The sequence below is a fragment of the Dermacentor variabilis genome, chromosome 10, assembly GCF_050947875.1.
Source record: "Dermacentor variabilis isolate Ectoservices chromosome 10, ASM5094787v1, whole genome shotgun sequence".
Lineage (NCBI taxonomy): Eukaryota > Metazoa > Arthropoda > Arachnida > Ixodida > Ixodidae > Dermacentor > Dermacentor variabilis.
Genome location: NC_134577.1, coordinates 8261794 through 8277525, shown reverse-complemented (window position 1 = coordinate 8277525; position 15732 = coordinate 8261794). Strand labels below are relative to the sequence as shown.

At 45.4% G+C, this 15732-nt stretch overlaps 1 protein-coding gene across 1 annotated transcript in view; it reads left to right on the top strand.

The window, feature by feature from the left end:
• The window catches only part of LOC142559866 (gastric triacylglycerol lipase-like), a 40609-nt gene that overhangs the window by 15147 nt on the left and 9730 nt on the right, over positions 1 to 15732 (top strand). The window contains exons 3-6 of the mRNA XM_075671546.1: positions 1401 to 1644; positions 6437 to 6554; positions 7582 to 7732; positions 11025 to 11120. Coding sequence (XP_075527661.1) covers positions 1401 to 1644; positions 6437 to 6554; positions 7582 to 7732; positions 11025 to 11120 — 609 coding nt within the window. The remainder of the gene's footprint in view (positions 1 to 1400; positions 1645 to 6436; positions 6555 to 7581; positions 7733 to 11024; positions 11121 to 15732) is intronic.

The following is a 15732-nucleotide window of genomic DNA, read 5'->3' as shown; positions in this document are numbered from 1 at the left end:
ATCTGCAACCGGCGATCGTTAAAAATTCCCGAAAACATAGAAATGATCGCCCCGCAGGAGCTCGGCGCATGGGGCCCATATATCTGAACACATCAAGAGCAGGTGCCTATAGCATACCTTGGGACAAAGAAAGATCCGACAGAACCCATCCCACGATGAATGTCAATGTTAATGCGACAATTAGCACCGAAGCAATGTACCGACAAATGAAACTGCCACCGTCAAAACGCCTCACGTGGGGCGTGCAGGTGCCGTCTAGTTGCGCTGCCGGGAAGCCCACGCGTAGCCTCCGCGCATCCGAGATGCGCGGCGTGCCGGTGCGTGCGACGGCCGAGGATGGTGGCCTCCGGGGCCACGCACCCAGCGGCACAGCGACCCAAGTTGGCGAGAGGTTCGCTGGACAGCGGCACATGCCCAGTGCATTCGTGGCGTAGCTCGTCAGAGCGTCGGCCTGAAAGACGCTCATTGAAAAGCGGCGCATGTCCAGTGCATTTGCTGCGGAGCTTCCCGAAGCATCCGGCTGCTGTGAAGTGGGGTCGGTTCTGCCCAGCCCGACAGACATTTCAAAGGTTTTTTCTGGCACGGTATAAATCGCCCATCGCGGAATTCGGCTGGTTGGACTGCAGCCGGGCTCCTCTCCCGTTGCTCTGCTGCTACTGCACGCGGCTGCCGCACTGCACACGCTTCGCCATCCATCGGTTCCGCCGTAAAGCCCGCCGATTCTGCCGGGCATCGGAGAAGTTAAAGTGAACTTTTTGTCTCATTACATAGCGGCACATTTCCAGTGGCAATTACCTAGTTAACAAGGCTGGCATTAAAGGCGCTCATTGAAGAGCGCCTAATGGCGCACACCCAGTGAGCCAGGTTGGTCCGACGGTTGGTTGGTGTCGAACCCTCAACACAGCAGCCCAATGAGGTATAATAGCCAATCGGCCACGGACTACCCAGTGACCCAGGTAGGCAGGATAATGGTTAGATACGAATGTACATACATGGGTAGACACGAACAAACATATATAGATAATCTCAGAAAAGTGCGTCAATACCCTAAGACTTCTAACGCATTAATATAATAAACGTATTATGACAATAATATGTAAATTTGTTACCGTCTTGTACACAGTACGATCTTTTCTCTAATATCTTACATTGCTCCATATTATCACTTCGATGTGCTGCGCTAATACGATGGTGTTCTAAACTGTGCAAGTAACTAATGACCGAACACCAGGAGCAGGAAACCCTAAGATGAGAAAGATCATAGGAGCACAGAAGGCGCACCGTGGTGCCTGTTGTATTTATGTGTCCTTGTCATATGTATTTCAGTGTTTACGAAGCAGCATTCTTTTCATTTTAAAGTGAACTTTTAACTAACCTTCGTTGGTTACGCCTTCGCGCAGGAAGAGCTTATTGAGGCCCGGGGCTACCCCGTCGAATCCCACCAGGTGGTGACGGACGACGGCTACGTACTTGGCCTATACAGGATACCACGCGGCAGAGTGGAGATCGAAGAGGCTTCAAAGACATGTACTGACATGACCACCACTGGGTGTGATGGGGCCAGCAGAGCCCCCGTACTAATCATGCACGGGTTGTTAGCCTCGGCGATCACGTGGCTGACCAACTACGCAGACCAGAGCCTCGGTACGTTGCACCTATGACGTGTTTTGCATTTTGGCGCGGAAACCGAACTCTTCCAAGTTGTGAATCTGTCCAAGACCCATGTCAAAAAACAGAAAGAAAAAGGAAACGGGGAGAATTAGCGAACAGCGTTCAGGTCTGCTGACGGTCGCGTCATCTACAGACAATAACAGTAACTATAAAGCGCTCCTATCCTGAAAGCAACAAAATAAGAGCTAAGCGCCGCAATATCGAACCGGTAATGAACCGAAAATGGGAAAAAAACGTTCTTTTTCCTCAAAGCGGAACTGAGCCATAACGTTACGATTCTTTTTCACTCTAGAACGAAACCGAAAAAAGAACTAGTAGCTTGAAGTTCAGATCGGCTTATCCATGCACCGCCGTACTCGTGGTTCAACCATGTTACCTCATCTGTAAATACACGTGAGGCTTGCTGTCATTTACAAAGTGGCTGCACCATTAGTTTGGTTTTTGAAAGTGTAGCAGTCAGGAGGCAGGCGCGTTAGTAATACACTCCTGAGCGCCTGATACTGGTGACCCCTGGTGATACTGGTGAAGCGCTGAAACGAAGGGCGTCTTAGTTGACCGGTTGCTTGTGATCACACTGGCATGTAAACTGAAGTAGGTGCGAGGGTAATGATGTGCTGACTCCAACGTACTTCTTCTGAGCTGCGGTTCCATGCTTTTATTTATGTGCAACTAATTACGGCGTGAAGAACAGAACACGTATCTTTTTTTAGTCTTTTCGTGCAGCTATGGAGCACCATCTATGGAGCACCATATGTAGCACCACTGTGTTTGCCAAACCGGCACAGAAAACGGAACAATAAAGATGCCGTTCAATATCCGGCTAAGTACACACTGTGAACTGTGCTACAAAAGCAGGGGATAGGTAACAACTTTCAACTTGTTGCTCGCTGGCGTCAGTTGTGGGGAGACTCGACATTCTCCCGCCCCCTGATGACGTTTTTCCCCTCATGGCTTTTGCGTCTCCCGAGATGAAGAGCGTTCCGATGCAATGTAACCTGACGGCGGGGACACTCGGGCGCCAGAGGAGCCAGCGTCGGTCTCCTTGGCTGCACAAACTGGGTGCACTTGCGCTCGGCGAAAGCCACCGACAACTTCCAGGAGGCGCTGGCTCAACGGGGCGCTCCGCGGGACCATCCCGCAGACGCCGTCCCGTTGTTGTGGTCAGCCCCCGCAAAACCTGTCGCTCACGGAAGTCGCGACCTTGGTGAAGATGCCAATGACCCCGTCAGATCTATCTCCAACGACGATGGCCATTCGTGAAGCAAGAAGCGGAATTTCCGGCCAATAGTTGGACACAGCCAGGAGGGGTTTGGTCAATTACCAAGGCGACAAGTCCTTCCCCTGTAATCCACTTAAACTGGAGCGTCCACGCGTGGGACGGGGCAAGTGTGCTATCCCCCCTCCCGTGTTCGCGCCCAGTGATGTGCGTGTTTTGGGCAAATCTCCCTTCGGAGGGAGAGGGCAACATACCTCTGGATTTGTGGGACCTGGTGCCATCCGTCTCCTGACGCCGAGTCGGGTGAAGGCGACTGAACAATAAGAATGCAGGGGATAAAAATAGAGACGGACGCTTGACGAGGGTGGCTGCTGGAATTTCTTCACGAACTTATATTCCTGTACTTCTTTCAAAACTCCTGTGAATATGTAATATAAATGTGTGTGTAAAGCGGCTTGGATATCGGGCCCAGCCCCACGTTTCCTTACTCCTCCACAATGAGAGGATATACCACCATCTTTGGACCCCCGGTCCCAACACCGGGCACTCGTATGCGCTAGCTAGCTTGGTGATTTTATAGAAGGCATAATAAATACTTTTTGGTTGGTTTATGCTACCACGTTGTAGTTCCTTTGTCCCAATAGCACACTCGAGACGAAACTCAAGTAACTCACCGTAGAAAGGTATCCGGCCATTCGTGAAGCAAGAAGCGGAATTTCTGAAGTGGCACGATTGAAGAACGTCGGTGGAAGCGTTACTAAATACCTTGTCTGCGAAATTTTACTGCACAACCTAATCATGTCCTCGCGAGGAGCTTGAGCGTCATGGTCAGTGCACATTTTAAGTATTTCTCATGGGCAAGCTAAAAGACATTAGGGATTTTCGGCAGAGAGTCGAGGAACTGGAAACAAGGCTGTGGGATACTTAGCATAACCATAATTGAAAAAAAAAAGAATAAAACGAGAGATATTGTAGTCACACGTGGTGGTTACCAGTGACCATTGAAGTGAAAGTTAGTTCATTCCATTTATTTATTTATTTATTTATTTATTTATTTATTTATTTATTTATTTATTTATTTTGTTCAAGTCACCTCACAGGCTTCAAGAATCGGAGCATTGTGTTAGGGAGGGATTATGAAGATGAATTGGCTCCCACAAAGGAGCCATATTAAGCAAGCGCATGTTTCATTGGACTTTGGTTTCAATGGTCGTTGAAAGCGAGCAAGCGACCGCCGTTCCAGATATACCATGTCGGAACGAAGTAAACGCGGCTGTTGGCAACGTTCTCCTCGCGAGAATCACTCTTCGACGTTTTCGATGCCAGTCATCCAAGCACCGTCGTTGTGCAGTTGTCGTCGTGCCATTACGTCACTGCGCCATAAATTATTCAACGATGCCCAGCTGTTTTTAAGTCTTTTCTTTGGTCTATACATGATCCACAAACAACCTCTGCAGTGACAGTGACAAGAACTTTATTAGAGTGTCCTGAGGAACTTGATTGGGGGGAACCGAAGGCTCCCCGATCAAGTTGGTGGCTCCGCACACGACGGGACAGGGAGATGGTGACTCTCCGCGACGTCGCGGGCTCTCTGGACGGCCTGAAGTTGGCTTGGGAAATCCGAGCTCTTCAGCAAGGCGTCCCACTTAGACTTCTTATGAAAGTCGGAACCCGCGTTGTACGGGCATAGCCATAGCATGTGGTAACATTTGGTTTATTGATTAGGCAGAAAAAGTCACATTTAGCAACTTTTTCTGCATTTTGTTCTGTGTCGTTCTGTATACAGGATGTGCCAAATTACTTTCACACAGTTTGGTCGACAATTGTATCTCTGATGTTTTAACATTCTCCACATCGTTTCGTCAAACATTTCTTCCATCTTTATTATGTATTTCGACCATGTTTTACACTGGTTTGTTCATTTTTCAGAAAATGGCCCGCTCCGGGCCACATCGACCCACGATTTCGTCATAGAGTGGTGCTGGACACTCTTTCCGAGGTCGCCAAAATTCTAAACGTTCACCGCAAGGTTGTCTACTGGGCTCTCAAACGCGGCACAGTTATGGACGCAGCCCGCAGTGGTCGTTCTGTCTCTGTAATCGCTTCTCAATTTAATAAAATTTTGAGAAAGAGAATCCTGTACGAGTCACAGAGCAGCATCAGAAGGCTGACCTTGGAGCAGAATGTGTCGGTGACAACAATGAGAAGGGACCTTAAGATGTTCAAGAGAAGTTTCAGAGAAGACATGGACTGACGGAAGTGCAGAGAAAGGGATGGTGGGGAAAATTTCAGCTGGCGTTGGCAGGGGCCACGAATGGGGAACACTTGGCAAGTGTCTTCACCGATGAGAAAGCTTTCACAGCATGTCACAACACTCAGGACTCTCGCATGTTTGTTCCGACGTCTTAGCTTCTTAATGTAGCCAGTCGAACAAGCTTTAGAAACTCCCATGGCGGTGTCTGGTCTGTCATGGTTTTAGCTGGGGCAACCACCATTGGTCGCATTCGTCTTGTTCTTATGACAAAAGGCGCAAAAATCGGCACTCACACCTACTTTAAAGATGGGCTATTCTAGAGCCTCGTTCGCTGCCCTCATCTCTGTCGCAATTCGACGAGTAGTCTTGGACTTTGCAGCAGGACGGCGCCTTGACACAACATTCGAAGAGCGAATTAACACCACAGCACTGATGCCGCGCTCTCGATCCCGACTGAAGAGTGGCCGGCGAGCTACCGTGAACTAAACCCAACGGACTTATGTGTGCGGGCTATTCTTAACAGGGGTGCTCGCACCCTTCAGCATACAAGCATGGTGGCCCTTAAATCATCGATGGAGCGAGCATGGAAAAGAAATTTGGGGGGATACTATGCTGGCCGCGATTCAAGCGTACCCAGAACGATTGGTGGCCTTGATCACGGCTAGAAGTCGAGAAATTTATTAAAATGTTTTGTGTTGTATTCCTAATACATAGGGTATATGCCCTACAAAATATTTACCGAGATATTTCTTTATTCTCACCGAAAATATTCAGAATGAATTTTGTGACAATATTGATGGCGCCCCCTGTAATTAGACATATCACATACAAGAAGCTTCAGACAAGATGGCTCGAGCCAGTGCAAACACTGAGTATATCTTGCTATTGCAAGCAACATGAAGCATGCGATACACAAGCATGCTCAGAGAAGCATGCGATACACAAGATGCGGCAGACAAGAGTATGCGCGAATTGCGAACCACTGCAAACGCTAATAACCTTATCGAACGTAAAATGCGCAAAATAAATACCTACAAGCGCCGTTGTTCGTGTTATTGTCTCGGTATTCCTCCAACACTAACGCTAGAAGTATGGGCCTCTTGTATAACCATTAATATGTAAATTAGTATGTACAAAGAGTATGTTATTTATTATTATTATTATTATTATTATTATTATTATTATTATTATTATTATTATTATTATTATTATTATTATTATTATTATTATTATTATTATTATTATTATTATTATTATTATTATCAGTGAGTATCTTGATGGTCGCGTCACTGCAGGGTACGTCCTGGCCGACGCCGGCTATGACGTGTGGCTCGGCAACATTCGCGGAAGCACGCTTTCCCGCAAGCACGTCAACATCAGCGCCGACAGTGACGTCAGGTTCTGGAACTTCTCGTGAGTTGGCCTCAGGTTAAACGTAATACACAGCAAATGAGTCGAAACCACCACGTATTCATTGCTGTCGGTTAGTTAGTGAAATAGTTGTATTTTTTAGTCAGAGCACTAGTGACAGAACGATGAACCTAAGTTTTCATTCTTCAGTGAAACCACAAGCCATTGACACAAATTACCAGTAGCTCGCCTGCGATCAACTGAAGGCCTAAATGTTAATGTTTAATCACGTCCTAACGGGTTACGAATTGCCCAGTATTTACGTCTGAGGAATTACGCATTACAGATTATGCGTGATTCGTGTAGTTTTGGCCGTTTCCGTTTATTCATTGCTGAGCGAGGCGTTGCAATTATTCCCACTCGACAATCCTTGTGATCAAAGAATGTATAAACAAACCTGTCCTTGTGATCCGGTCAATATTCGGGGTAATATATACGCCAAATCTGAAGCACACTTACTCGAGTTTATCGTCAGTACGCACAACAGTTGAAAATCCTTCCCTAAGGTGCCACCTAAAGCCCATTATGCTTGCTTCATTATTACTGAAGTAATTTCGCGCCAATGAAAAAGCGAAGACCAGCAATCGCACATGAATCTAACCAGAGATATCTATAATAAAACTGAAGCAAACACATCCATGAAAATAAACGCACACAGAAAGAGAAAAGTACGCGCATATGTACCAGAAACATCTTTAAAAAACCACTAGCTTTCAATCGACGAATATCGACGCTGAAAAGGAAGCGAAGATCTTTGTCAGAAACACTTAATAAAAACACGCCGACTGAAATATTGAAACCGAAAACGCCGACCGTAATTAAATAAGCGACATATTTTGCTTAAACAAGCCAAAATGTAATTGTGATTAGTTCGATACATCTTTCAGTTCACTACTCCCTTCACGAGAAACGCACCCCCCCCCCCCCCCTGACGGTCCCGTTTTTTCACACCCATTCTTCCTGCTTTGGAATTTGCATTACGCTCCCAATCTTTTCACGCGTGGTTGAATCCGTACGCGCTTGCACTCAGGTTCCAGGAGATGATCGAATACGACGTTCCCGCCACAATCGACTACATCCTCCGGGAGACCGGGAAATCCAGGCTCGGCTACGTCGGCCACTCCCAGGGGACGCTCGTCATGTTCGGGCTACTGTCGGCGGCGCCCGCCTACAACGACAAGGTCAGGCCGCACGACGATTATCGGCTTAGTCTAACAATGCAGTGCAGCGCGAATTAACTAGGTTCTGATAAATCTTGTTGCTGTAATTAAGAGGAAACTTTCTTTTTTTTTTTAGTGCCAACCACCGACTTCCTATTCAAATGCATATAAAAAGCAGGAATGCTCTCCTTACACACCGCTGAACTGATTTGGATATTTTTGTTGCGTTTCAGAGAAAAAAATTCTAGCGACAGCAGGAAGTACAATATTTATGTAGCCCCAAAATTTTGTACATAAGTGTCAGTAAACTTGTGGTGCTTCAAAAACAGAAAAGAGCGAAGCACGAAGTTTAGAAATCTGTAACTCCGCACCAAAAACGGATATCTATGTTCTGTAAATTGCATTCCTTAAACAGTGTGACTCGGCCAAATTTGACATATGTCTACGGCTTACATGAATTTGTTACAGTGTTCACGAAGTTTTCACTAAAGTTCAACTAAAAATTACTGATATTTTAGAACAGTGTTGTATAATCCATCGAGTTTATCCGCTTCAGCCGTCGCAATAGGTGCTGCTAAGAGAAAATTCTGATATAGTTTTTATTACTGGGTTATAGTGTCGTAAACTTCATGTTTATTTTTTCGGTTGTCACGATTTTTTTACCTTTCTTTTTCAACTGAGGGCGGAAATCAAACCTGCTCGAACCACGGGTTCTTTTTCTTTTAAATGTGACAGACCTTATGGAATTCGGTGCAGCGAATGCTGAGGTGAACTATTTCTCCGTTCGCGTGTATAGGTAAGGTAAACTTTCGTCGTAACTAAAAGCCAGCCCCTCGCCATCGCACAAACCAGGGCCCATTGTTTCCTTTAATTAAAAGGGCCCTGCAATATTTTTTAACAAAGTCGTGAAATGTTTGTAATTCACGGCACTATTTTAGTATTACTTTGCAGCAAAATGTGTTTATGTTTAGTTTAATGCGTCTAGTGGAAGTGGAGTTATTGGCTATCAAAGATCGCCCTTAATCCCCATCCACGGTTTTCCCATTCTGGTGGAAAAAGCAGGGAAAAGATTAATAGAACCGGAGTAATTGCAAGCGTATCACGACATAGTGATAGCGGCGGTTTTAAATAAGAAAGTTAAGGTCAAGATCAGATAAGCAAGAGGCTAAATAGCGGTATATGTAGTAAAACCTTATAAAATCAAGCAGGCTAAGTTACTATTTGCCCGCGCCCCGTTTCAAACAAGATGCCAATAAACATCATCATCAACACGACCTGCACTGCGGGACTGTGCCCGAGACGCTCTCCGCATAGCACCACACCGTGGCGTGTAATTTAGGTTTAGTTTTGAGTGTTCACACGAACGATATAAATGTGTATTGTGGCAAATGGCATAATTACCTACTTATTCGTGAACATTGTCTTCTTGGTAAAAAAAAAATTATGGGGTTTTACGTGCCAAAACCACGTTCTGATTATGAGGCACGCCGTAGTGGAGGACTCCGGAAATTTCGACCACCAGGGGTTCTTTATCATCATCATCATCATCATCCTGGTTACGCCCACTGCAGGGCAAAGGCCTCTCCCATACTTCAACTACCCCGGTCATGTACTAATTGTGGCCATGTTGTCCCTGCAAACTTCTTAATCTCATCCGCCCACCTATCTTTCTGCCGCCCTCTGCTACGCTTCCCTTCCCTTGGAATCCATTCCGTAACTCTCAATGACCATCGGTTATCTTCCCTCCTCATTACGTGTCCTGCCCATGTCCCCCCCCCCCATTTCTCTTTCTTGATTTCAACTAAGATGTCATTAACTCACGTTTGTTCTCTCACCCAATCTGCTCTTTTCTTATCCCTTAACGTTACACCTATCATTCTTCTTTCCATAGGTCGTTGCGTCCTCCTCAATTTATGTAGAACCCTTTTCGTAAGCCTCCAAGTTTCTGCCACGTACGTGAGTACCGGTAAGACACAGCTGTTATACACTTTTCTCTTGAGGGATAATGGCAACCTGCTGTTCCTGATCTGAGAATGCCTGCCAAACGCACCCCAGCCCATTCTTATTCTTCTGATTATTTCAGTCTCATGATCCGGATCCGCGGTCAACTACCTGCCCTAAGTAGATGTATTCCCTTACTACTTCCAGTGCCTCGCTACCTATCGTAAACTGCTGCTCTCTTCCAAGACTGTTAAACATTACTTTAGTTTTCTGCAGATTAATTTTTAGACCCACCCTTCGGCTTTGCCTCTCCAGTTCAGTCAGCATGCATTGCAGTTGGTCCTCTGAGTTACTAAGCAAGGCAATATCATCAACGAATCGCAAGTTACTAAGGTATTCTCCATTAACTCTTATCCTCAATTCTTCCCAATCCAGGTCTCTGAATACTTCCTGTAAACACGCTGTGAATAGCATTGCAGAGATCGTATCTCCCTGTCTGACGCCTTTCTTTATTGGGATTTTGTTGCTTGCTTTATGGACCCGGCCACGGCGGCCGCATTTCTATGGGGGCGAAATGCGAAAACACCCGTGTGCTTAGATTTAGGTGCACGTTAAAGAACCCCAGGTGGTCAAAATTTCCGGAGTCCTCCACTACGGCGTGCCTCATAATCAGAAAGTGGTTTTGGCACGTAAAACCCCTAATATTATTATTGCTTTATGGAGGACTACGGTGGCTGTGGAGCCGCTATAGATATCTTTCAGTATTTTTACATACGGCTCGTCTACACCCTGATTCCGCAATGCCTCCATGACTGCAGAGGTTTCGACTGAATCAAACGCTTTTTTAAATTTTCTTTAACGTTCTTTAACGTTAACGTGCACCTTTAACGTTCTTTAACGTGCGCCTAAATCTAAGTACACGGGTGTTTTCGCATTTCGCCCCCATCGAAATGAGGCCGCCGTGGCCGGGATTCGATCTCTTGACCTCGTGCTCAGCAGCCCAACACCATAGCCACTGAGCAACCACGGCGGGTGTCCTGGTAAAGTGTATGTATTCTTTCTACATTTTCATATTATGTAAGTATCTTTTTTGTTGTTATGAATACATTACTAGTTTTTTTTATATCTCTTTTGTTCCCTGCACTGTGAATTCCTAGACCTAATCCTGTATATGTTATTCTTGGAATGCATTCTCGCCCCTCTCCTCTGCAATGTACAACTATGTACCTTGAGGGTATCAAAAATTAAAAAAAATAAAACAATTGAAACAAAAGGCTAATTCTATGCACGAGCCCAGGGTCGTCCTTGCGGATGTTGGAAGTACCGCGAAGGGGACGCTCTTGTTCCAAACTGGTTTGACACAATTACGCAGGTGGCCCTTTTCGTGGCGCTGGCTCCGATAATCGCACCGGTTCACTCGATTATGATTGCAAAGCAGCAGTTGCTAGCCATGTCCGAAATTCCAGCGGTGAGTACTTTCAGCCCTATACTCGTAGTTAGGATGCTTCGTTGAAGGTTATAATCTCGTAGGAACGACGAGCCAAGAGAACAGGTCTGGATGACGAGTTGCCCGAAACCGTTCTTGTAGGAATATAATATCGCTGAGGCAAATACAGAGGCCCATGAATCATAGGTATCTAAAAGCCATGACGAAGCCAGTGTGAATAATCTACAGATATGCAAGAGGTGGTTGGGTGATTGGAGGAATGTTTGGAAAGTAAAATACCAAGTTTCCTTGCGGGAAGCAAAGACTAATGGCGAAAAAGCCTGGCTAGGTCTAGACCCCCTGATTAATAATAAGGTCTGCAACAGTTGACAGGATATAATATACATTTCATCAAGTACACAGCCTATGCTTTATTTTTTATCTGATCGCATGCCTACCTTCTATACATGTGCATTCATCATGCTCTACATAAATTATACATCGAAAAACATACATTGGAATGGAATCAAACAATTTTGTTTAATTATTGCAATTTACAAAAAAAATTCAACCAGAAGAATGTTCAGTTAGAAATACACGAACGTAACAACCTTTGACAACTGTTATGAATCGACTATGAGGCTATTGTCATCAGGGAACATTTTAATTTGAGGCGTATATTGAACTTGCGTAATGTCATTTATACATATAGAAGGAAAAGCACGCACCTAATATGGATCCCTGTGGAACTCCTTTTTTTACGCTTAGGTACTGGTACAATTCATTGTCTATGCCAACACATTGATATCTTTATGATAAGTAGTTTTTAAATAATAGAAGAGTCTGTTGCTGCGCCTTTTGGTACATACTTTTAGAAACGATGGAACACAACCTTCAATACGCAAAAACCAGGAGAGAAGTAGCCAGACACAGGTTGATACTAGCAACAAGTTTAATGAAAACAACCACACAGGCGTTCGTAGGGCAGCCAGAGCGCACATGCGTCGTACATACCACGTGACTATCAACGAAACCCAAGATGACATCTAGTAACCACATTTTTGTAAATAAGGTATCTCTTTCTTTGACAGCGATAACTAGGGTACACTAACACATTGATTGTGACCATGTTTTCGGATATGGTACGCTTCAATCAGCTCTCGTTCGTATCGTGTGGTTCCTCTGCCAATAATTTGTGTCTTCTAGAACAGGTGAACAGCCGCACACTCAGCAATGAGTAGGTGGGTTTGCCCCTCCTCCTGACGTTTCGTGTTCTTTAAAGCGGACTTTTAATACAGCTCCCCGTCTAGCCTGTATACACGCGACCACACTTCAACGGTACATTTTTGATGCAAGTTGTGAACTTATGGCTGGCAGTGCAGGCACTCTTAGGTTTACGATTTTCAATCCTAGCACACAGACTTGAAAACTTGCATGGCGCAAGTTGTCAAGTCTATGTTAAGTCCTGGTGGTCGCGTCTTAAAGGCTGGGTTCCATCGTTTCTAAATGTAGGTACCAACAGGCCCAGCAACACAGTTTTCTACGATTTGTTTCTTCTACAATGGGCGGCTTTTCACATTTTTGTTCGAACGAAGGCCAACTGACTGAATGCGTCACTGCAATTTCCCTCACGACGAGCAATGCACGCTTTTTAGCATGTTGCATCAAAACTGGGGTACCTCATCCCGGTGTCCTTAGTTTGTTTGGCCTTCTGGAGCCTTCGGTTGACCATTGGAAACGCATATGCAGAATTTTGAAGTCAGAAGCTAGAAGAGAGGTTAGTCATTTGCAAGATTGTCTTCAGTTGTTTTCTTTGAACGGGAGACAGGACCATCGCTCGCTGGACACACTATGGCAACACCGTCGTATGGCTTCACGCCTGATTGAGGTTTATTGGAACTCTATGTGACCGAATGTACCCCGCCAGCCGTCTACAGGGCGTCCTGGTCGATCGGTTACATGCCTGCAAGTTCCGACAGTGCCACCTGATATTCACTCCCTACTGGAAAAGGGACCAAAGTTCAGCTTCGAACTCACCGTGCCCCCATCGCGTCTCTTGGCAACGGTTCATCGTATTGCCAGCAAGGCGTCGTCGGAAGGAATGCTGCATTTCTGAAGGTGTGGATTCCTTTCTGCATTCTAGCGAGAGGCGACGTAGAGGCGGCGAACGCACGCTACGCACTACTGTTCGCTATTTTCGTGAGCACAACCTCAGCTTACTGGAGCTTGATGAAGGAGGCGGCTTTGTTGTCCTTCCTCGCGAACTTTTCTCAGAAAAAGCTATGCAAGCGGTTGCAAAGAACTTGAAAAAGGCAACCCGAAAACCCGCGAAAATCAAGACAAAGGCTATCAAGCTTCTCATTGAGCTTGACATGGGTAACCTAGCAAAGGAGGTATGCAAAACAAAGATGGACAAACTGGCTGTCTTCCTTGCAGCTAAGACCCATAAGGTTGACTGCCCGTTTAGAGCCGTTGTGACGGAGAAGGAAAACTTACAGCTATTGGGAGGCCTTTATTTGCACCGCTGGCTAAAAACAGTCGCTGTAACTGATCCGTTTTCTGCCACCTCTTCGGACTGCGTAGTGAACTTTCTGCATGAAAAACAGCCCTGTGCCAACACGGCGTTCTCCCTAAACGTAAAGGATTTGTTTTATTCAGCACAACATGCTGATTTGTTTGTAGCTGTGCGGGAGCTCATCGAAGAAAACGGGGAAGTTCCGTTCCAGAACGCATGCGGTGTTCTTATTGATTCTTTCTTAAACTTCTGACGTTATACCTATCGTCGACAATTGTTGAACTTCAGGATGAATTGTTTGTGCTAAAGAATGGTATCTGCATAGGGTCCAGTATGGCACACGTCTTATGCCACATTTTCCTTTCAAAATTTGACAAAGCTCTGAGCAGCTCTTTAAATGACGATAGGGTAGTCAAGGTCTTCAGGTATGTTGATTTTTTTATCTTGTTAAACCTTAACGACCTTCTGGAACTAAAATCAATCTTAAGTGATATATTTAGCTCATTTAGAGCGTGCACGAAGGCTCCGAATTTTACGAAAGAACTGGCATTAGACAATGCGATAAGGTTTTTAATATAAAACTACGCTTCTTTAACAATGGTTACGTCTGCTGGATGTATGCGCCTCGTACCCAGAAACAGCTTCTACCATTCGAGTCGTCGCTTTCTAAACTAGTGAAGCGTGGCATAGAAGCTGCCCTCATTCAATGGAGCAAAGTTTTCATTAGCAGATTAAGCGTCTACAGGTGGCCGGTTTTCCTGACACTGTTCTCAAAGCAGTAGCCGAGACAAAACTGGAAAAGTTGAAAAAATAAACAGAAGGCAGAGCACTTAGCACTGCCAATGAGGACCGTAAGCGAGTCGAAGTCATACCCTATATCCACAAGGTTTCCCACAATGTGAAAAAAGTTGCCACAAGGCACGGCGTTCGGGTTGCGTTCTCGGCTCCATGCAAGTTGTCAAGTCTATGTGCTAGGATTGAAAATCGTAAACCTAAGAGGGCCTGCAGTACCAGCCATAAGTTCACGACTTGCATCAAGAGTGTTGTTTATCGCGTATCGCTGAAGTGTGGTCGCGTGTATATAGGCCAGAAGGGGAGCTGTATTAAACGTCCGCTTTAAAGAACATGAAACATCAGGAGGAGGGCCGCACCTGCCTACTCACTGCCGAGTGTGCGGCTGTTCACCTGTTCTAGAAGACATATAAATTATTTGCAGAGGAACCACACGACACGAACGAGAACTGATTGAAGCGTACCATATTCGAAAACATGGTCACAATCAATGTGTTAGTGTACCCTCGTTATCGCTGTCAAAGAAAGACATACCTTATTTACAAAAATGTGGTTACTAGATGTCATCTTGGGTTTCGTTGATAGTCACGTGATATGTACGACCTCATGCGCGCTCTGACTGCCCTGGGAACTCCTGTGTGGTTGTTTTCATTAAACTTGTTGCTAGTCTCAGCGTGTGTCTGGCTACTTCTCTCCTGGTGTTTGCGTATTAAAGGTTGGGTTCCATCGTTTCTAAATAAGTTCAGGACAACACCACGAATTCCGTTGCAGCTTAATTTCAGGAATAGGATATGATAATCAACGGAATCAAAATCTTTACGCAAGTGTAAGAAGACACTAACGCGAACTTTTTATTTTCGGTATCTTCTATTATGCGGTTTTTAACGCTTAGTAGAGCCTTATCCGTAGTTTTGTTTTCTCGAAAACAATATTATGGCAACAACATAAGAGAACAAGAGTTCAGGATCACCGATCAGTATTTAGAGTTTGTGAAGGCGTACGCTTACCTAGGTCAATTACTCACAAGGGACCCTGATCATGAGAAGAAAATTTACAGAAGAATAAAAATAGGTTGGTGGGCATGCGGCAGACATCACCAGATCCTGACTGGAAGCTTACGACTATCATTTAGAAGAAAGGTGTACAATCAAACGTTTTCGCCATGTGTTGTTTGCTTTCGTTGTCTCCGGAGATACGGACGCATCTACCGCCTGGGTTACCACGACGGGAACAGACCACACTGTGCCACCTGTGGCTAGGCGCTGCATTTACGAGCTCATGTTCCTTCCTTACGGGACTGGCCAACATCCCCAGAGTGCAGAGTGCTGGACCAGCTGAACTAAAATC